Raw genomic sequence first — 24575 nt, 5'->3', positions numbered from 1 at the left:
CTTCACCTTGACTCTCTCCGTCGCTCTCTCCATTTTGTGGCTGCCACTGGCAGATCCAACCACTCCACAAAAATGGAAAACTAAAAATGGCCGTTCCACAAACTGAATCAAACCAAAAAAGTGAACAGTAAGTCAGGTGTGTGGAGACATATTCCATTTTTTCCCCTCAGTCAATTGTAGATCGCAGGATGCTTCCCACGGTTGAAACAGTCCACGTTTTCAGGCTGTCACTGTCGAAGGAGCTGCTTCGATTCCTCTCAGTGTCATGGTGACCAAGATATGGGGAAGCATGGGCAATGCATGAAAGCTAGGAAATCATTCAATCATTCTTAATATGTATCAAAATGCACGTTTGCATACACCAAACACAGAAAAAGCTGGAAAACTATACTTTTTAAATGAGACAACTAAATTTGACACACTATCACTAAAAAGCAGAGTGCTTTTGTAATACGGACAATAAAGCATGTGCTCAAAAAAATAAATTGCTGTCGGTACAAACAGTGAAATTTCTAATTCGTCTGTAGTAATCCTTTGTCTGGAAAGACATCCAGCAGCAAAAAGGTATAGGAGGTATAAGTCTGGACGAGTAGAAGAAAGACTGATGGTATGGACTGTGAGCAGACTGGGGTTAGTGTCAGGAACTGAATAAAGGAGTGCCGTTAAATCACGTATAAGTATACTCATGACATTATTGCTCAGAGAACAAATTGATGAGCATAAAGAAAGGAAATGTAAAACATTATCTGTGCCATCAAAGGCTGGCTATCATCTATGGCCCGACAGTGCTGGCACATTTGCCCTCTCCTGAGTCCAGAGTGGTGACGGTGCCAAAACGTTCTCCCTCGCTCCCAAAGTAGAGCGTGAGCTCTGCTCTTACACATATGGGCAGACTCTATAATTGGAATGACATTAACAATACTTATGCATTATGAAGGAGCCCTCAGGTGTACATGTTGACTTTTATGTGGCACGGAGGGACCCCAATTAATAACAGGGGGAATTGCCAGTTTCTAAAACTTGTTGGTGTGTAATTTATAGTGAAAAGGTGGCACAATCACATCCTTTGCTTGCTGCTTGAGCGATCTTCTGTCCTTTTCAGGAAGGAGCCTGGGTGGGCATGGATGAGGAGGAAGGAGCTTTGGGTCTGACCATCAAATTGTTACTGATAATGAGGGGAAAGACAGAGGGGAAGGGAGATGATAGAGTTAATGCTGGTTTCTTAGGTAAAATGTAAGACATTGCAGAGAACAGATTATGAATTATGAGCCCTGAATAGTTTTGCATCGTGGAGCACGGGCATGTGCACATGTCTGCTTGTGATTGGGTGGGTGGGGAATGTGTTGGCGCGTGGTGCCCAGCCATGTGTGCTCCTATGTGGGCTTCCTGACTCCCGGCCTGGTTGCAGATGGCACAGTGTCTTAGCGCTCTGCTCAGCAGGCACACTGACACAAACCATTGGCCACATGGACACAGCAAATGGACATACACGGACATGCAAACTTGAATGTTTATGACATGTGCGTGCATCTGAATGATGCAAGAATTCACTTTAATACAAAGCAAAATCCTCCAAAATTACATACTATAGCACCACATTTGCCTACAGTGAACTATTTTCAAGAAGTGTGTCATGTTGGGTCAGACAAGACACACTGGCAGGTGTCGCTGCCGCAGGGGTGCTCGCTAACTGTGAGCGAAGGACAACTGGCACAAGCACCTGACTGGGAGCACGAACACATGAGGTCCTGTCATGGTAAATAAGATATCAGTAAAACCACAGAAAACCTTGTCAGGTCATGTGGAGGCATGTGTAATCACTTCAGAAACAAAGGTCAGTGTGGCCATCTACAACACTGTGATTTTTCAGGTTTTCAGCGTTAATAGATGCAACCTCATGTTGACTTTGATGTTTCATTTGTGCATTTTTAAACCCTGGAAGGACTACCTATGTGCATGTTGTTTAGAACAGCTGGGTCATCCTGTCTGCTGTCAGCTGATTTACCCAGACTTGTCATATCTGTAACCAGCCTGACAGTTGATCCTAAAATAATCTCCCTATTATTGCACCAAATGTTTTATTTTTTGTTATCTATTTTTAAATAACTGTCATTTAATCAAACTAAATTTGTCACATATCTCGAAGATGGCTGTCAGCCCTCAGGGTAATATATTTTCCGACAGAAGCAACTTAAATCGCATGTGCTAAAAACTTTGATTTTGTGGGAAAAAAGGACTTATGACAGACAGTTTTCAATGGTCCTCCATACCTCTGCAGTAGGGGAGGGGGAAATCCCAGGCAGCAGTACCCGCCGAAGTGGCAAGACAGGACAGGGTGGTGTGACCCTCCAGCACATAGCCTTGGCTGCAGCTGTAGCGGATTTTGTCCCCGATGTTGAACGTGGACCCCTGCTGGTGGCCATTGAGTAGCTGTCCAGGATTACCACAAGTATAGCTGGGCAGAGCTGGAGAGAGAGAGGGCAGAGAAGTTAATGAGGGAGTTTGTGCTAAAATCTGTGGCACTGTGTCATGTTAGTACTGACAGGAGTCACAAAATGGTGGAAAAAGTCAATGACACACACAAAGCCATCTGCTCGTGTCAACATCTGACCCAAGCAATGACTTACTTTAACAATACACTGATAAAATCTTCTCCTGGTCATGCACAGGGTAGCAGCTGATACAATGCCACAAACCAGAAGAGGCTATGTAAAACCACACAGTCAGTAAAAGTACCGGGATATGTAACATAACACCGTTCCAACGAAGTTAGATTTACATTTCCCTTTCATTCTCCCTAAAGCACTTCAAATTACCACTGTTGTCGCTCAAATAAGATGCAGTGTGGGCCCAGTATAAACAGAGCATTGTCTAAGTGAGTGTTATTATGCTAATCAAGTTTAAAGGAAGTTCAGCCAATCTCTTGCTCGCGACCCTCTTGCGTCAGTCTTGCTGTAAAAAACATGTGATTGTAATTTCTGTTGCCCCCGGTGACACACAGGAGGATAGCTAAGCCTCCAGTATATTCACTCCAATACTCATTAGGTGTGTGGAGTGGGTAGATGGCTTTGATCTCGCTGCATCTCAAACAATAAATCCTCAGAGTATGAATAAAACGACCGTGAACAAACACGCATCTCATGCAAACACACGCACACACACGCACTCTGTCATCCAGTTTACAGACCCAGTCACACACTCCCACACAGTGAGTGAGTTGGCCAGCGCATGTGCTGGACTTTGGATGAAACTCAGTCTCTCCACAGGGGTTGGCCTGAACTCCGGAGAGGACAGAATGGCTCCTATACAGCGACACAGCTTAGCGGCACCTCAACATCGCACTCAACGCACGCTTGCTTTTCCACCCCATCGGATGTCTCCAGCTTCATTATGTATTACAAAAGATTAGAACATTTCAAAGGCAAACTGTTTATCTTCACAAGAAATCCAGCCCAATATTCAGTTTTGGAAAATGTTTTCTTATTTGTTTTAAGATAAATAAGGTTAAACTTGAACAAGTAAGATTTTGCACAATGATGTGATTAGATTCTTTTCCTTGTGAAAATATAATGCAGTCGTCTTTTTCATCGTTTATTTTCCTATGTCACACACAAAAATGCTACAATGCATGTTAATTAAAAAAAAAAAAAGTTTTGTTTGTTTTCATCTTTTCCCCCGTCTAGCCCAGTAAGCTCAAACTTCCTTACAGCAAGGTCTAACGAGGACGGATCAATCATTTTGCCCAGCAGTGCATTCCACAGAGCTTGAGCTGCCGAATTAACTGGCTTGGTAAATAAACAGTGTCCAATCCACTCCTCAGACAACAAGCATGACCTCTATATGCTTGATTTCAAATGTGTGTGTGTGTATCCCCTAACAAAGGTGTACTTTAGCTGTGAAGCTGAGACAATGCAAGCCTTCAGTGATGCTATCTATGACTGTGTTTGTATTTGGCCATTCGGGGGTGTTGAGGGATTTTCAGAGGACAAAGATGTTCAAAGCAAAGGCGATGTACTGCTGTCGCACCAGTAGAAAATGTTGGTCCCCATATTTGGTGAAAGCATTAATTGACTGACAAAATACAAATTGATACAAATATCAAATGTCAGACAAAGTTTGAATCATTCATGATGCACACTCTGTTATTTCAAAATGAGACTGAAAATAAAAGTATTACTATTTGTGTTTGTTGGCGTCGAGGGATTTTGTGGGTAATGGACTTTTGTTCATTCTCACCATTAAAAAAAAAATGTTATTCTCACATTATTAATTTCTGCATTAAATTACTTTTTGATTAAAAATGTGTCAAAATGTCCCAACTGGCTAACCCAATCCAACGCTATCTTGCTTTAAATGGATTTCCAACCTAAAAATATACGAGCTGCTTCAATCCAGAAATTCAGTATCAGCATTGTTGGCCAGCAGCACATGAGCCAACACAGGAGCCAAATCCTTCCTGTCACCCACAACATTAGACTATTTTTCCGAAGAAGCTTTGAAAGGGTCAGATCAGCATGACTCACTCAGGGCAGAAGACTGCAGCTGCATTTTGTACTTCTAGCTACATCCCAAGCAGTGATTTCACAGCAGGTGTTTCCTATCATCTGTTGAGGGTAAAACACCTGCTCAGACATCAAGGATTCTTCGTTTAATGACTCAGTGCTGGTTTACCTTTAAAAGTACCTGGTTAGTATTTGGGTACTCTTCCTCTGGATTAATCCTGTACCCTGATGACAGACTGACTTGTCACTTTCAGGCTCCACTGTGCCATAGCCTTTATTCTGACCAGCCAAGGCCATATTATTAAAACGTCTCCTCCATCACGGGATTAGCATATACACAAGGACTCTGTCTGATTAGCATATTAGCCACTGGGACTGAGGCTTCAGTGCTGCTGCTCGGCTACAGGGGGCCCTGGCAGCATGCAGGTAACTGCTTCACCCCTGTGGTTGTGACCATGTAAGTGGATGAACGTGCTTCTTGGGTCACAGAAGTTTGTGTGTGAGCAACATTTTAGACTTCGAGAGGGAAGTTGGTCAGCTGAGATAAAATGAAAGGATGGAATGGTGGAGTGAGGTATGGGAATATATACCTTTCTCGCAGCAGACATTTTCACTTGTCAGACACAGGTGTAGCTAACAACCTTAACACTGGCTGCATTCCCATTTTGGTGTGCCAGTGCCAGGGCCCTGATATTGCACAATGCCGGCTTACAGGAATGGATTACTGGCAAGCCTAAATGGAACGGAGCCATCATTAATGTTATTAGTAACACCCGTGCTTGCCCTGCTATGACAAGTTAAAATGTCCACTTTGAGAACAGCGGTGGGAAAAAAAAACTGATGGTGACGACAGATGCTGCATTCAAGGTGTATGCGAGGCTGTGAGAATGACAGTGTGTGTGTGTGAGAGAGAGAGAGAGAGAGTGACAGAGCGAAAGAGAGAAGAACAGGATGACTGATTTCATTGCATTAAAACTGATTGAGGGCACAGCATTGTCAGAGTATAGATGTGCAAGTATGGGCATGCATGTGCTCTATGAGAGTGTGTGTGCGTGCGTGTATGTGTATGCATGTTAGCGATTTTCTCATCACACTCTCCATTTCAGGTTATTAGTTTGGGCAGTAAATTAAGTCTTAACGTGCCATTACTGATGCAATCCCCAGAACAGGGCTACGTCTGGAGCACTGAAGTGGCAAATTTTTTTTTCCCATCCTGCCTGAGAATCTATATTCTTTTTATTCCCACAACGTGAATTTATTTGTCCCCAACAAACATCATGAGTAAAACACATCGACAGTATTTGCTTTAATGCTTCGAGGCAGCGGCACTCATTGTGTATAATACACCTGAAAATGACATTGTTTTTCCTCTCTCACAATTATTTTCCATCAATTTGATAGCGGTAGAATTTTGTAGCAGACAAAAATACCATTCATGCAAAGGTAATGCTCGTCTTTACCTATTGTGAGCAGGGGAATCTCACTGAGTATCAATATAGCCAAAATCAGGAACCCAAAACAGCAGTGTATGAAAAACAACCAGCCTTTTTTGTACCTTAAACTCATTTATCACAATCTCATCCATTGATTCCTGCAGGCTAAATCCTGAACAGAGAGAGAGTATGAAAAAGGGAAATGGGGAGGAAGGACAGCAAAAAAGCCAAACACACACACCAAGAAGCTTGAGAGAAATAATGAGAAAATTTGAAACATTTGCAGGGCAACCTCACATTTTTCTCCATTAATTTCCGCCCCTGCACACCCTTTCATACATCAGAATTACTTCACAAATTATTCTACAAGCTTTACAGCCTTCATGGGAAACCTTAGCAGCTCTTAGTGGTTTCTGTTTGAAACCAGCGAGACGCGTTCATTCCAGGGTGGTCCGGCTTCTGTCATCACGTGGACTATTATATCACAACCCCCCATGCCCAGGCCCACAAAAGCAGCCCTCTGGTGTTTGTCATGGCAGGTCCATAAGTCACCAGGATGGGACACTCTGACATGGCCCGTCCCTGGGGCCCAGATGCTTTAAGCACTTCCACTGCTGAAACGGCAAAGGATGCTCCTCGTCCATCAATGCATCCCTCTCCACTGGCTAACAGTAGAAGCATACGAGCACACTCAAGTGCGCACAGGCACGTACACGCTGAGAGCAAGCAGCCCTGCCATCCATCACACCATCCGTCCCCTTACATCACCTGCCTACATTCTCCGCGTTCCTTCCCTTTTCTCTTCATACCCTCTCATTCTAGTGACTAGGACAAAGGACAGTGGAGAAGGAGATGGTATGAAGCGCCTCTCCTGTGGGAAGACCTTTGAACCTAATAAGACTGATGCTCTCTCTTCCTGGGAGTCTTCAAGCCTGTTTCTCAATTTGTCATCCTCTCTTTCTCAGGAAAAAAGGGCATAGTTATATACCCTTGCATACTGTAAAACCCATTTGTCACAAAATGGTCCTTAAAAAAGCTTCTGCTGTAAAATAAAGAGATCATGAATTTCTTAGCAATTTGTAGTAAGAGGCTTTGTCTAAGAAAGTGTCTCCATGTTTAATAGATGGATATAGTTGCTGCAAATGGTCGAATGGAAAAAGGATATTGAAAAATAGAAACGCAAGAGAGGTTAAAGACAAAGAGTGTGAGGTACCGAGCAAGTCATGAGATGATGACAGTTGGGGAGACAAGAGACGAACCTGTCCCAATACAGTTGATCCAATATCAGTCTGTCTGCCATGTATCAATAGATCCATGACTGACAGGAAAAATATTTACATATAAGTAATCTTGAAATACATTGTGGAGATGCAGCATAAAATGCATGTACCAGGCAAGACATTTGCCACAACAGTAGCTTTTTTCTCTTCCAATCGGTACTTTTTTCCTTTAATGCTCCATCTTTGCTCAACAGAAAAAAAAAAACAAAAACAAACAATGAAAGGGGTTGGGCGGGGAAGAGTTTAAGACTGAGTCATATTTTGGAGTAAGAGGAGACAGAGGGAGATAGAGAGAAAGATCCAGACAGACAGATGGTAAGATGCTGGAGGAAACGGCACTGTCATCAATAGGAAGAGCTTCATTCTGCAGCACCGGGCTCTAAATACATTTCCAGCAAAAGAAAGCGGGACAGCGAGAGACAAGATGACCCTACAGTGACTCGCATTGTAGTGTGAGAGTGTGCACTTAAGAAATCCACCCCAGTTCACTACAGATTGAATGTTTGCACTTACCTCTCTGCAGACATTTGTGTACACACCTTTGTATTCGTCAGAGTACATCTTACATCACTCTTTTAAATCTTTCTTTGCAATTTCCTGCCACTTTCTGTTCCCTTTCCTGTGCCTCTTTCCCTTTCTCTCCGTCTTCCTGCTATGCATTTGGAAGTGACATTGCGAGATCGATCCCAACACGTAGGTGCATTAGCTCAATAAGCAGTTTCTGCTTTGTCAAGCAGCAATTCAATCAATGCCTCGTGTTCCCTACACATGGGCTGGACAAAAGCTGGCAACTCCCATCACTTCTAGTTAGGGAGGCTGAGGAATGCAGAATTTAACTCTCCTTCCCATCCAGGAAATAGATCGCATCCTGTGGTTGAGTGTGTGCACGTGTGAGCGCGTGCAGGTGTATTATGTGGATTATACAGTGGGAAAAAAAAGTATCTGCTAACAAAGAATCGGACTCAATAGATGTGAGTGAATAGACTTCATTGTGTTTCTCCTTGAAGCCTAAAAAGTGTGATTAATGAATTTTCCTCTTCATTAAACATTTTCAAGGCTGCTTTTTCTTAAAACTTTGAAACCTGCATTGTTCACTGTATCCCTGTTTGCTATCAAGCAGTGTTCTTCTTCCCTGCCTGCGTTGCCTCATTGCTGTATATCCCGACATGTTATCCCCACCTGTAGATCAGTGGAACAGCGTGACACCATCAGCTGGAATATGGATCATATCACCCATGTATACATGTACACGCACGTGTCCTGTCCTCATTTTTAATTTGCATTGACTGAATTAATATTCAGAATGTGACTGTTTTCACTAATTGTCATTGACCTTTGATTAAACTCACATTTCATATAGACTTACTGTCAACCTATCATGTCTTGACGGCTCGATTTTCTAAAAATACAAAATGACTTGATGTGGGCTACGCAATCATACACACAGCATTTAGTATCCTCTCTGGATAAAGTGTATAAGTGTAGCAGTGAAACATCACTCCCATGTATTTGTTTTTGTTTTTGTGTTCATGCCTGAGTGAGTGGTGAGTGAAACAGAAAACGTATTCTTCCCCTGCCTCAGTGTTGTCACAGTGTCTGTCCTTATTTAACCTCTAAAGTTTACTTTTTTTCAAGAAGTCAAGCAGTAAAGAAAATCAACTAACAATAAGTTCGATAAGTGATTTTGAGAATATAAAAGCCAGAGCTCCAATGCTTGGAATCCAACCATCCCAGATCTGTCATGGACTAAATTCGTCTCATATTTTTAGCCCCAGTTATAAGTTAACTGCGGTGTTGTGTTCTCTGCAGCAATCCTTTCCTGTCATGCCTCCTTTCTAAACTCAGTGGAAACAAACACTTAACCCAGCCAGTTACATTTAGACAGGCGAGGGAAAACCCCTATCAAATTCGCCAAGGGTAATCACATTTGAGTGTGTTTATATGTGTGTAAAGGCGTATGTGTACCTGTGTGTGAGGGCAGTAGTTAATGTTGCACTGCGTGACGCAGCCTGAATGGTTTGGGGTTAGAGATCCAGCTTTGAAAATCCCTGTCTGATTTTGAGCTTAGCTGTGAATAAAGCTTGTCTAACTTGACAATAAGAGAAATTCTGGAGTGAGAATGAGGGTTTGAACTTCTGCGCGCACACAATCAAATGCGCACACACACGCACAAATGCATACAAATACGGACTGGAATGGACTCTGCTTATCCTCATTTCCCATGCACACAACAGCAGGTGCAGTAAAAAGGGCCAGTTGCTGTGTGGGAGGCGCTGAGGTGTGAAAGAGAGCTCATACAGAATTGATGGTTGCTGACAATGTCTGCAAAACGGAATAATGTGCCATTCAGTAGCCATTCACTATATATGAGACTAAAGAAAGAGGGATCGGGGAGCATGAGAGACCTTCAGTGAAAGCCAAAAGACAGATGAGAGACAGGGCTGGGGGAGCTTGGAAGTGAGATCAACACAGCTGTGTACAGCCTTGACTCTGTCTGGCTCGAAGCATCTAAATCCCCCTGGCTTTTCAGGCTTATCTCTCCACTGACATTACTCTTTCAAACAAAAAATCACAGAAATCTGGTGGTCACACCTGCAAGCTCAAGTATGCAGGTGCACACAGCCACATTTATCCCAAAATCAACAAGATTGCATGCGAGCGCACTTGTTTAGTTAATAGCTGTCAATATGTTACTGTGGGGAAAAAAAGAGCATTGGTGTCAGTGCTTGACATCATCTCAGAAATCAGCATCAGAAATCTGGATCAGCGCTTCCCGAGTTATTTTGGAAGAAAGTCCTCCCCATCAGAGTTTTTTTTTTTTTAATTTGGAAGTAAATATTTTCATTTATCATTTGGAAGTGAACATTTTAGGAGTCATGCTAAAGGAAAGGTCACGATCACCAAAAACAATAGCATCCAGGGAAAATTAACATTCACACCAAAATGAATGGTAAAGTGAGCGACTGCACTAAAGTGTGACGTGCAGACAGCTGGAGTAACATCCCCATCCTTAGGTCCTGTTTTGGGGGCAAAAACTACAAGCCCTCTATGCCGCTATCTCGTTTTCCAGCATTTTGTCTTGCTTGGCCCTCCCCTCAGCCAATCCTGTCTCCCCTGCTCTGCAGGTTGCCGTGGAAACAGTAAAGGCCCACCAGAGAGGACTTTGTGGAAGGGGAAGTGTTGATGCGTAAATGTGCAGGTTTGTGGAGAATATGAGAAAACAAACGCAGCTCGTTTCTTAGAATGCAGTAAATCTGGAAACCCTCCAACACGTGTAATCCTCTTGACCATATCCAGCACTCATAGCTATTCAGGTTGTCCTCCAACCTGCGTCGGCATGTTTTTTCAGATATCACGTGACAAGGATATGGAGCTAAAGCCTTCAGTGAAATGCCAGACCAAGCTGACATCCCATTAACCATGTCTCCTTCAGCAGATTTTAGTTTTAGTTATCTGACTTGTGGAGAGGATAGAGCAGTGACGGCTTGATGAAGCAAAGGTGCATTGACAAGATTAAACAATACCTTTATTTAACCTTGGCTTTTACCCTGAATTTCTCACTTCTCTCTCGTTCTTTCCTCTCCATCTGCCACGCTGAAAGGGAAGGGAATCCCACATTCACCACAGGTTGGTAGCAAAAACTACCCCTTTGATCCAAAACCAGTGGCATTGACATCAAAAGCACATCCACCTGTGATGTACTGATATGCTTTATGTGGTTGATATTGATAACTGATAATTTCCTGTTTCCTGTTCAGACACAAAATGGAATAGAAATTCAGACATAATTATCACAATCAAGCAACAGACAACATTAGTTTCATATTGTTGCCAGTTTGACTGATAAAAAAGAAGGATAAGTAAGTCGCTGATGCGCTCAGTCACAAAAACGCCAAATCCACAGTCAGCCAAACACTGGCAGTTAAAACAACATGTGACAGAAAGGCTTGTGAAGCTGACAATGCAGCAGAAAGTGCAGATCGACTGAAAACTCTCCCAGAACGGAGTGTTAATATTCAGTCATTACTTTAGCTCTGAATTATGTGCTATTTCACTGAAGAATGCCACAAACTCCCAGTGCGCAGTGTAGTCTCTACTGGTTTTCTAATGTTTTTGTTATGGAATTTTAATACTGGTGATGGTAAACTTAAAAGTATGAATATGACAAATTATGACAATTAATGTAATATTCTTTTACGTTGTTATTTGTTACAGAATTACAGGGCAGGTAAAATAATATGGGATGCAGAAGCCACTGGGAAAAGTCCAGTTGAATTCAGTTTGCATTTTTTGTCTGCTGCTCTGTAAATCACTTAAATCAAAATCAGAAACCAAACAGGGACATTTATAGGTTATATTCTTCAACGTCATGATGGCACATCCTACTTTTAATAAATTCTACGGAATACTTTACAGATATCCGTCTATGTAGATAAGTCACTTACTTTGATACAGCCAATCAAATCTTGCATACAGCAGTAAAGCCAGCTTGCTGTTATAGGCAAAGCAGCCTGCTACATAACAGAAGAGCCACAGTCTCAGGACTACGTTAGCTTTCCTGCTTAAGTCTCCGTCTTATACAACTTCCAAACATGAACACACATCTTGTTCTGCACCCTGTTGAACAAGTGACCAAACATTGACCAGGGAAAAACACACTGCTCATGTCAGTGTTCAGGTGAGATAGCGAATTAGCTGCTCTGCTGCAGCACATTAAACAGAAGGTAAACATACCTGCAAATGTCACACAGCGTAGCATCAACACACTACAAGGAGACTCAGAAAGGAATGAATATATGTGATTTCAATTCTATAAAGTATTGTCTATTTGCTGTTATTGGCTGACAGAATAAGAATACAGAGGCTCACTTTCTGATAAAGGCCTTCACGGTCAAAAGGTCAGTGGACCTATTTCAGTACTACAGAGCGGGTATCTTACAAAGAAACGAAGCCTCTTTACACCATGCAGTTCTGCTTTTTGGCTCAACACTAACTCACAGCACTGCCTGTAGTGTGTGCGCTCCGCTTCACCAGTTAAATCATTCTGTCATCCTTATTTCTTATGCTCGCAATTTTTTTAGACCAAGTGCCTGATCTGCCGGTGTGACAGCTGGCAATGCATTACAGTTTATTTTTAATAGAGTAGGAGCGTCAGTTGCCTTTGCGACCAGATATATAACAAGAATATAACAGCAGACGTAAAGTAAATTAGCAAAGACTCACGAGCTGTGAAAAACTGCTACGAAACAATTTGTTGATGTTAGCGTGGTTTCTGAGAGGATTCCCAACATGAATGGACTGTTCTAACTGCAGCATACAGTTAGTGGTTTCACTGCTTCCATTTCAATCATCGGTTGCATGCCTAAAGCAGCCTCTCTCATCAACCCTGCAATTATAATCAAGCAAACCACATTTAGATCTTTTGTAATACTTTAATATTACATTTCACCAATTATGGAATTGTAGTTATATGGAATGAGTCGTGCAATCATAAAATCCATTCAGCTGCCGTGTTCCAGTACATGCCTGGTGCTCTGTTGAGATCATCATAGATTTCTTCACTTCTGACTCACTGTCATTGTTACTGTCATCACTTTATCTTATACTATACCTCACTTCAGATGCTTTCTGTAAGACACATATCATGTAACCATCTTGTCTACATATTCTGTAGCGTTCCTTTTCTTCCTTTAACCCGTCCAACCACAAAAGAATCAGGGTGATTTGATGTGAAAGGAGAAGTTTCCTGGTATTACTGCTACCCTGTTCCCTTCAAATCTCTGTTCCCCAAGCTAGTCTGTTCTTTTGATTCCAAACATACTTTAAGGGTATTGTTCCCAGGGGATGTTCCATTATATAGTCAATGTTTGCTTGATTCTTTATGTTTCCTTTCAACTTAATGATCACAAAGGTTGTGTAACAGACACCAATACATTTGGTCTCGAAGGAAAGAATATCAAATATATTACTCAGACCAATATTCAAGGAAACATGTACAGTCCTTAAAATCTTTACGTATACCAGAAAGAGAGAAAGCTCCATGCACAGCGCTGCAGCTAAATCAAGTGGCATCTGGTGGTGAGCCAAGAAAAGCCCATAAATAAACCATGTGATCACCTCACTGTCACTCAAAACACATTGCTCAGGAGCTACAGGCCCATGCCATACAGATTATAAATGAAAGGAAGCAGAATTCCACACTTAACTCACACAAAAGATGCCAATTATACTTCCCACCCACTCTAACAAAGATGGCTTACCCCAAAAAATCTTCCCTTTGACACAACACATCAGCTTGTTCCCAGTCTTTGCCTCATTACATTGAACAGCAGCTGTGAATTAAGGCCTCAAATAGAGCACGTAGCGATGCCAAATGATGGGTAAGAGACAAACACAAAACAAACAGGTGTGCCTTCACTTTCCGCTTCAGTGACGGCGCATTTGCACCCTGAGCTTGAGCAAGAGCTTGTCAGGCACACGCACAGGCAGACAGTGAGACTCTCATCAACAACAAAAATCAACACAAGGATAAACACAAACCAGCTAAAAGCCCAGTTTGCTTGTGACTCATGAATAGATTTGTCTACTTTTGAGCAGTCGGCGGAGGAAGGTTTATTTCTCCATGACGCCTCCCAGTTGTCTCGCTTCCCTCCAGTAAATCAACCTTAAATGGCCTGGGCTGTTCCTCCATGTCGGCATCAAAACAGAGGAAATGTGACTGAGTACAGCAAACATTGATTCTCTGTAAGTGAAGAAGAAGTAGTACAAACACAGCTGACCCTTGTGATTGTGTTGACGAAATGATATCATGCAGAGCTTGTGCATGCGTCCTACTCAAGACTCATAGTAACTTCGACTACAGTCACAACTTCCCAGAACAAATACACTAGACTATAAATTTGACCTTTAACTTTTAGGCGGCTAACAAGTGAATATTCAACGGATGATAAGGTCCGAAAGGGATGAGTGGAGGTAATTGGCAATAGCTGATCGATAAGCCCGGCCTGATGAATTGCTGCGCATTCCAGCAGCCTAATAAACGGAGAAATGATTAAACACAGCAGCCAAGAAGGAGCTGCTTGGTTGATAACAATTAAAACAATGAGAGAGTGTACACTGGTTACTGTTCATAATCATCGCTGGGCACTTCATCACTGATGGTAACATGCATGCAAAGCAATCTTAATGATGTATTAGATTACACAGCTGCTTCATGATAAATATGGGTTTACTGAAGTCGCCCATGCTGGTGTCTGCATACCCTTTACGTTGTTAAAATGTTAATTCCAATCAAACTAATCTGGAAGAAGCAATTGAGGGGAACCAAAAGACTGCACCGAATACCCAGCTCAAAAGATAAAATGATTACATACTGTCTTTCTGAATAACTTTTTAACTCCCCCAGCTGAACGCTTTCTGGATCAATAAACTACCACAGTAATTCACCTGTGAGAGAAGAGAGTAAATAAGTCAGTAAATACCATACTGTCACAAACAATAGATGATACGTCTGATAGGGTATTGCCTGGAATTTCTTGTGCATCTGGATAGTCACAGCATATCCTCAGGCCTCGCCTGCCTCCCACCTGCTGAGTGTCTCTGTCACACGAGCTAATGCAGAACTCTCCACCAAGCGATCAATACAGATATAGTTTTATACCCTCTCCTCCTTTCTCTCTCTCTCTCTCGGTCTGTGATGAATGACTGAACATGACATGAAACATAACAGTCCCGGCACACCTCGCCTTCCTCACACCCTCAAGGGCTCCCTTCTCTGCCAGTCTGGTCTTCAATTACCCGAGCATAAGTGGACACTAATTCGCTCCAAGTTCCAGGCTTCTTCGCCCATATTGCTTACAGCTTGCACATACTCTTGCATCGACACTTGGCAGTGAAGAAGGCAAACGGCAATTAGATAAACAAGAAAAGAGCACATAAGTCACAAAGCACTATTAAGAGTTCTACATAGCGCTGCTTTCATGTTGCAAAAAAAAAGAAAGAGCTCCATATACAAAAGAAGATTCATAACCTCGGTCTCAATGCGGAATCATATTTGAACATACTGTGCGCACACACACTCACACACATATCCAGAAGCACGTTCCTTCCTCATCCCCGCTCAGAAACAATGACACCCTAATCCAAGGACAATACGGGCACTAATCCACACAAAACAGGGATTGTAGGGAGAGACAAACGTGGGATGGGGGAGAAAAAGAGCTAGCACGCTAACAAGAAAAGGAGGCTAATCCTGATGAGAGATAGAGGCTGAGAGAGAAGGATAAAAATTACTGTTTAGGGAGAGCAAGACAGATGGAGCGAAAGAGAAAGCCACAAAATTGAAGTATGAAAAAGAGAGATAGACAGAGGAAGTATGGTTCAGACATAAACGGTCCAGACATCAAAGCATATTTAACAGACAGCAACAAAGATTCTAATTTTGTTGTTTGAAGTCAACTCACAGAGTAACATTAATAAGCAAAAGCTGATAAAATCCAACAGTGAGAGTTGTCTTTTCAGTCGGCAAAATCGATGGTTGCTGGCTAAATATGAGAAGCACAGAACACGCACAATCTAACCCAAACACGCCTTTCTGCCTTTCCAGCATATACGTTCACAGTGGCTTTTCTGGACCACGAGCTTAACTTCAAACACGAGCCAAAATAACACATTTCCACTGTGACTAAAAAAATGACTGGGCTGATTCCATCTTCAAGCACAAGAAAACTCACAAACATTTAATTGATTAAATATTGTTCAGATGTGGCTCAGATGTGGGACACTCACCAAATAACAGTCAAGGCAAGTTCAAACCAACAAAAGCAGAGCTATTAATATCTGGTCTATCACAAGGCTCAACAAGTTGAAAGAACATGCCATTTCAAAGACTAACTCACAGTAAGTGATGCTAGTGTGCACATTGTACTTCAAACTGGATTTATCTTTACACCCCTCATGGAAGAGGGGGCGAGGTTTCAAAAGGTGAACAATCACCCTTATTTACAGCAAGCTGGTTGATGGGGGTTATCTCAGGCTGCAATTAATTACATCAAAGTCTACGATCCAGAGGGCTGAGCAGATGACATTTACAAGAGGCTGACCGAGGTGTTTAATTACACCCTTTCATAAAGTGGCAGAATTAGCGTGCCGGGCTGATACCACACATAAAAAGTAGAGGAATAACAACACTAGCAACCTTTTAGAGAAGTCAAACAAAACAGGTAAAGGGGATGAAGTGTTCTGGGTGACATTTTATGCGGTCAAAACCCAATAATGAAGCGCTATGTCAGAGGAGAGCAGTGCAGGGCGCGCGGTGCTTTTTGGGGAGATGAGCTCATGGACTAAAAAATGCATGGCTGTGGAGAGGGGTGAGCGCTGTGCATGCGTAACGGTGCAGCAAATGTGCCCGTGTGGCGTTCCTTGTGTTAATCTGACCTGCTTTTTTCGCGATGATGAATCTCCAAAAGGGTGGAGCAAGAAGATTCGCATAGCTTCATCCATTACCTCACAGCTGTGTGTCACCCATTTTTTTTTTCCCTCTAACACCTCAATCATCATATCTATTTTCTATTTTTACTTTTCCTATTTTTCTTCTCCTGCATATGCATATGCTCTCTCTTTAAATCTCTCAGTTCTTTCTGTAGCCAACCCCTCTCAGTTGATGTCTCTTTTCCTGTGTCTCCCCCCTTGTCTTTCACAACCTCCCTGCCTCTTTGTAGGAATGTTAGGATGCAGTGAGGGTAGGCCCTGTCAATATGTAGTGTGTCAGTGTGGAAACAGCAGGGAGCACAGAGGGCCTTTCACAGAAGCCAAAATAAAGACAGGCATGCGAGAGACACTTCAGTGTTCACTCTTCCTGACTGCACAATAGACAACCCTGCATGTATGTGCAGTATAGAAATGTACATAACCATGCTCACTTGCACATAAAAACAGATACACAACACTGACAACACATCCCGCCCACTGCCCGGGTATTCGCCTCAGTCTGTCTGTCACTTTGTGCCATTGTCACACTGCTCACACCTCAGTTGCTTCCCCACAGTGGGACATGCTTCCTCTGCTGCGATCCACCGACATGTGTTCAGCCCATTACAAAGTCACACAAATATATCCACACACACACATGCACACACACGCACACACACACACAGCTTGTTCCAGGCACTCAGTCAAACATCCCCCTACCACACAGTCACATGTCCAGAGGGACTGTGTTTTTCACACTTGAACTGTGTGAGACACACGGGTGGTACCGTCTCCTTTAAATATGAACTTATTCAGTTCCATGGATTGATTTTAATTTGGATTACTGATTGAAGTGTTTTTATTTTTTCTTGTTTGAGAGTATCGGATCTTTTCTATTAAGTATGTTGACAGTTTTTCATTTTCATTTTTCTGTAATGCACATTATATTCTATTTGCATTACTGGATGCAGGCCTCTGCCGAAAGAACAGCTAATGGAGGAGTATGAAATACAAACTCTCAGTGTTATGGATTACATACACAGCCTATGCCATGTAAACACCCTGCATTTTCAAACAACCAAGTAACCGAGCTTTACCAAATTGACTAAAACTATCCGCAAACAACATAAAGCAGGCGGTCGGATTTTCTTTTTCTAAATGATTACGATAACGTCAATGAGTGCACATTTACTTTAGTACATGGTCTCATCTCTTGTGAGGAATACTTGTGTGGTTGCCCACGCAGGCAGTTATAGAGAACTGGTGGAATAGATGGACAGGCACACACTTCTTGGCTGCTCTGAGGCACTGCAAACAAACTCACCCGAAGCCACAGGTTCACAGGGAAGGATGACCTGTCTGCACATGCTCCACTGCACAGCGGCTGCATCATGCTATGTTTGAGTGGGCACTCATGTGTCCACTTGTGTGAATGGGTGTGCTTGAATGTCTTCTGCACAGATGTGTTCGTGTGTCTGTGTGCAACTATGGTGTGGGAGTGTTGTTTTCCATCCTTTATCTGTAGAGCAAAACAACAACTTGTCCTGACCGCAGACTAGACCCTGTCTTGCCGCCCATTCACCCAGAAAACAAATAGAGGGCAAGAAGGAATGAGGATAGAGACCCAAAAAAATGAGAGCGCTGTGCAGAGCATACACGGCTGGCAATGACTTGCGGGGCAATGGGAACTGTCAAGAGCTCTCTTAGCTCATGTCAGTTGTATAAAAAGAGAGAGAAAGAAGAAAGAAAATATGAAAAATAATCCCAAACAGGCTCAGATGTGGAATTCGGTATCAAATATTAACATAATGTGAAGCAGGGAAAGAGACTGCTGGAAGGATTTCAACGACATCACTCTCTCAACTGAACCGCACCAGTCATTTTTCAGTAAGGAACAATATGATGCATGATTACACTTGAACTAAGTCTAAGGAGGGGGAATTTGACTTCACTTACTGTTACGACGAGTGTACAAATTATTTGACTTCCTCAGAAGTCAAAAATATTGTCTGTAGAAAACGAGATAGAGAGAAACAGGGCTGGAGTAGATTATTTTTCTCTTGATTAGGAAGTATTTAAATAAAAGCAATTCATTGATTTAGAAATAAAAATGAAAAACAGGTTTGAAATACTAATGCAACATGGGTAAGTTGCACAAAATTCATCATTTCTTGAGAGTTGTCTGTTGTCTGTTTCTGGTGCACTGGAGTATTGATTCAGGGTGTGTGTTTGTGAAAGTCAGTGTACATGCCGGACAGTGCTATGTGTGTGTTTATGTAAGAGTGTCTGTGTGTGTGTGTGTGTGTGTGTGTGTGTGTGTGTGTGTGTGGAAACAGTCTTCATTAGGCTGACGGAGAGCTGCCACACAACAATCAGCCATTAATTAAGTGTCAGAAGCGTTTAACGGTCAGACACGCTGGCGGCCGAGTCTCATGCCAGACACTAATAACAGCTACAATCTGCCAGAGTGGAAGCTCTGCTTACCCAGACGTGCCAGACAGCCCACATTTTACAAGAAAATTAGTAAATACATTCAGTAAAATTACAGTCATAATAGCTGGGCTTCCATTTAACATTAACTAAGTTCAGGCTCTTGAACCCCATTCTGAGAGGAGGCACTTGTTCCTGGCTTCTTCCACTTACAGTATATCTGCCTGTCACTGTGTGGAGCAAAAGCTGTGCCACATGAACAAACACGTCCATTACACACAAAGGAACCAACTGTTGCCACTCGGAACAGTTTTTGATTTGTGCAGCGACTCCATTGGACCTGCAGTCTCTTTGACAAAAAAAACAAAAAAAAGGCATTCAGCTGTTGTGAGGGCAGGTGTGTAATTATCAGTCCCACCTGAATCACCAGGGTTTTGTCACTATTGTGTCCTGAAATGATTGCTTTGGCTTTTGTGAAAAACTCCGATGCACTCTGCAATCAATTACAGCGACTATAGCAACAATTCAAGTTCAAAAGTTTTACCAAAGCTGGTGTTTTATAGATAACATAACAGCATACAGCAAAGGCTCAGAAAAACAAACAATACTGGCGTCCGGTTTAAATATGCTTATGGATGAAATTAGGGTTTTGTTCGAAGGCTTAATAGAAGGCTCAAGGTTGCCTGACGGTTGAATTAATTCTCTGAAACACTGTGTAGGGATTTGATGAAAATACTTCACAGGGACCGGGTTTTGCCTTTTTTAAAGCAGCAAAATACAGGATCAAGAGGTTCTGGACCTGGTTAGTCACTGAGGGCATGCAAATGCACACTGGAAAAGTTACATGTCAGTTTTGTTTGCCAAAAGTCCAGAATTTCACCCACGTGGTTTCATGGAAATAACAGTGGTGAGTCACTACTTGTGGGAGAGCAGACATCAATAAACAAAAACTGAATCTTAATACGCCTGCAAACACACACAAAAACTGGACTGTGGCCAAGTCTGGAGGCATCTACACGGCCCTAATCTCTTACAGTAAGTTTCTGTTCGAGGCTCGATCGAACTCTTACATGGTTGACATTTCCAATCCATATCACTGAAGGCGTTGGTGCTGCTATGGCATCTACACAACTCCAGTGACAGACTGGTGGTGTCTGGAAATAATAACAGGATGTTTGGGGACGTGACGACCGATACTCATTCAGTATTTGTAGCTCATGTTGAACTCTTCAGTTGGGCACATTGATTTCTGTCAGATTTGTTGGACTTTCATTTTCACTCAACCTTTCCGATTGGCTTATTCTTCGTACTGAAACAAATAGACCTTCTCTTTGGGACTTTTTTCATTCAATACAGATAGCAAAGACAAACAAGCAAACAAATGTTATTTTAGCACCCTAGCCAATGGAACAACACTAACTCAATAACTCAGTGTAACAGATCTTTCTCATGGCAGATTTTGACTGGTCAAACACCGGAGTAATTTATAACATAAATGACAGCTGAATTACAAATACTGTAGGTTCCAGTGACCAGAGACCGTGTGCTCATGGTCTACTGGCAGCAAAACAGCAGAAGCCAGAAAAAAACATACTGACTACTGAACTATGCATCCCCACTGCTAACATGTCCACATAAACACCCCCTGACTTTAGGCTCCATGTAGATATAATTTAGAAGAAGAATCAAGTGGACCAATGAATAAAATATGTAGTCCACACTGAGTTGAAGCCAATATGCAATGCCTACCTAAACATGCAATGTATTATTGTTTTTATTATTATTATTATGACGTTTTTCTTCAGTCCCAGCGTCTTTAAGACTTAATGGAGGCATTCAAGCAGAAGGAAAAACCAACCCTCAGTCTGAAAATCTTTGTGTATAATGTGTGCAAAAAAGAGACAAAAAGACGAAGAGAGAAAAGCTGATTAGTATGCAAACGTAGCGGGATCGGCCTCCTTGTTTTCACAGCTGAGGAAGGACTGCTGTGCATATGTGCATGCATACACTTACACTTACACACACACACACACACATCATATAAAGCGCATTCATAACCTGCCGATACCAGAGAGCTGTCAAGGTAGTTAGACTGGAGAGAACTATAGTCAGTAGTGCTTGAGCTGTAAAATGTATTACGTTTTTCTGAGATGCCTTCTAAACACATTTACTTTACTTACTTTTCTAAACAATATTTCACAGTATCTATTCCAAAGAATTAGCTGTGCATTGAAACAAACTCTGTGCCTAACATGGCAGCCAGCGGCTTGATACCATGTTGGCATTTAACGAGGCCATGGCCTTCTCTGGTCCCTGACCTTCTGCCAGAGCACACTCTCACACAATATTGAAGTAATTTATTTACCATGAATACTGTTCTGTGGAAACGTACGCCGACAGTTACATGGTCCACCTCTTTCCATTGACTCATAACTCTTGTTTCCAAACAAACACAAGACCATCAGGAGGGCCACTTGAAGAAACATAGGTTTCTGTATAAAATAAGCTCAACACCACAAAACACACTGGGAATTTTGTGATTCCCAGTTATCTTCTATGCACTCAAGGGACCTATTGCCTTTTCATTTAGTCTGTCATGAGAGAGAGATGAGCTCAGACAGGCGCTGTGCAGAAAAGCCACATGATCTTTAAAACCTGATTGCTGGGTCCTCATAAACTTCGGTGAAATGCTGTTCAGTTTTATCTGAAACCCAAGAAAACCCTGTGTCCTTCCACTTTCTCACTAGAAGTCACTAGTATAGCAACTTGCATACAAGAAATATAGCTCTAAGTGCTTCACAACAAAGAGACTGCATGCACCAAGTGCTGCACATAACAAACAGATGGATTGAACATATCTCTACTTTAAGTTGAATCCTTGAGTTGACAAATGTATCCGGATCACATTTATTCTATCCTTGTTCCGAGTCTGTATTTCAAATCATTCATGTATCAGATATCCTACTGCCGCAACTGCAATGTAAGTGCAAAAAAACACCGTGTAATTACACATAAAATGAGCCAGAGAAGTTTATTAACCGTATTTCAGATGAACCTGTGCTTGTTTTGACGTAACAATAACATAAGAACAACCTAATACTTTGTGCTAAACCTCCATAACAGCTAGGGAGACATACATGGGACAAAGGAGCAATGCATCCATACAAACTGTATGTGGAATGGCCATATTCTTTAAAAGCAAACAGAGAGCAGGCTGCATTGCTACGTTTACAAGAGGGCAGTATACATCAATAGAGAGGAGACAGGAATATAATATGGCTGTTGAATGAGGCTGAATGTGTAATCAAAATCATTCAAACAATCAATGTAAATTGCTCTCTGGCAAACAATTACTTTTGTGTATCTTTCCTAATCAAAGCCAAATTTACCAGAGCGAGCAGCAACAACATCCAAGTATCTCTTAGGTGCTCAGCAGGTTATAAAACCCCCTCAACCCCTCCTGTTAAATTACAGACACAAACACACAAACAGGGCTATAATATGCCCCTGTGTAAAACGTGTATTAGTCCCTGCGGAGGGAAAATAGAGCATTAAGACTGCAGAATTTGAGCCACATTTCTCCTCTTCTTTCGCCATTGTCATCATACCTTCATTTGGCCAGCTCCCTGACTTACGGGGATGAGCCCCATTTTTTCCAATTAGGTACTAGACTCACTCATGCTTCGCTGCTTTCTCATCACCCTCATCTACTCGGACCCCACCTACCTCTCTCTCATGCTAATAGGAAGAGGGGGCAGGATGGTCGAGGGGGGAGTAGATAGAGACACTATTGTAGATCAGCTCCGTGGATGCAGGGGAAAGCAGTGCTGCTGGAAAGACTCCCCCTGCTGCTTCCTTACTCAAAAAAAAAAATGTGATTGCTTAAGGTGACTTATCATTGCACCAAACCCCTCATATATTCCTCTCATTCCTGCCATATACTGATTCACATTTTGCTTTGATTTTCCTTTTGGAAGACCCCCTCTTCATAATGCAGTTCTACCAATTCATTGCTTACATGCATTTATAATTCACCTTAGGCTAGATACACAGTAAGTAAATGATTTTAAAGTTGGATATATGAATACAAGCCAGACCGATTTCAAAGAATTTATACTAAATAACTTCATGAAGTGTTGTGTGCATGTCTTTTTTCCCCCCTATTTCAGACACCTGCAGTGACTTAATGCTGAGGAGGCAGGCTGCTTGAGTCGTGCGGCAGGGCTGGCTGTGTTTTTTTTTCTTCGGCTGACCCAGTTGGGAGGCACATTGAATATGCAACTAAGACACAGACGGAAGAGAAACTTGGCGACACATGACTGAATAATCATCACGGTACTTTAATATTCAAGAGAGAGAAGGAGAGCGAGCATTAACGTTAGGGAGGAGGCAACGGAATATGGGAGCCATGGCGGTAGAGCAGAGAAAGGGCACAAGAGGACTAAGTAAGGAGAGGGAAAATATGAAGAGAAAGCAGGCAATGGTGGAGCACAAGAAATGCACTGAGACATGAAGAGATAAGAGTTCTCTTCTATTCCCAGTAGATACTTTCAGAAGCTGAGCAAATGCTCCTAATTCCCTTTGCCTCTGTTAGCCTCCTTCTTTATAGCTACAGATTAGACATGAATAAAGAGTTTGCAAAGAGATGGAGAAGAGAAAGAGAAGAATAAGACAGAAAAAAAGGAGTCTGGTGGTTGCCATGGTGACGAGAGGGGAGAGATTCCAGAGCGGTCTCGGCCATTACGCAGTGTGTTGGGGAGATGGACTGTGCAGCACTTAGGCTTATTGCAGTGTGGGCTGAAACAGAACAGATATCTAATATAGACGAGATGGGCTCACACCAAAATGGTGGATGGTAAGCACAGTCCTAATAAAAAGAGCCTGTGGAAGACGGAGGTTTTACTGCCAAAAGCTGTGCTGAGGAAAGCCAATCAGGGTTAGAGAAAAGACATTTATCCCATTTGAGAAAATGGAAGGATATCCAGTTGAGTAAAAGCCACACACACACACACATAGTCTGCAACATCTACACAAAGACGCACTAAGGTGCACAGACAAATGCATGCCGCTCTGCGCACAAACAAATAATCAGCAGTATACTGATCCCTCTCGGTCTGAAACAGTCGAGTAGAACCACTCCATTACTACACAGCCAAGATCAACAGTTGTCGTCTTTCACTTGGCAGTGGGTCATAATGAGCAGGCACAACAGCAGCTTAAGTTAGGACAGTGGTTTCCCGTCCAATCTGCAAGACATTATACGGAATTAACATCAAACAAAAGGAGCGCAATCAATTTCAGCAATCTTTTGTCTCAACTAAAAGAGCCTCAATTTCAAACTTGTCCCCATAAAAACCCATAATTACAGATGTTTCCTCGAGGAGCGGAGGATTGCGACAAGTAGGAAAACAGTGAAAATTCGCCAGCAATCTCCATATTACTTCTATAAAAAGGGTGATAGA

The 24575-nt window shown here is 42.2% G+C and overlaps 1 protein-coding gene across 1 annotated transcript in view; it reads right to left on the bottom strand.

The window, feature by feature from the left end:
- csmd2 (CUB and Sushi multiple domains 2) overlaps positions 1-24575 on the bottom strand; it is a 224963-nt gene that overhangs the window by 154397 nt on the left and 45991 nt on the right. The window contains exon 4 of the mRNA XM_076753709.1: positions 2271-2465. Coding sequence (XP_076609824.1) covers positions 2271-2465 — 195 coding nt within the window. The remainder of the gene's footprint in view (positions 1-2270; positions 2466-24575) is intronic.

The sequence above is a fragment of the Chaetodon auriga genome, chromosome 17 (assembly GCF_051107435.1).
Source record: "Chaetodon auriga isolate fChaAug3 chromosome 17, fChaAug3.hap1, whole genome shotgun sequence".
Lineage (NCBI taxonomy): Eukaryota > Metazoa > Chordata > Actinopteri > Chaetodontiformes > Chaetodontidae > Chaetodon > Chaetodon auriga.
The sequence above is the reverse complement of the archived record's forward strand: the minus strand, read 5'-3'. Positions and strand labels throughout refer to the sequence as shown.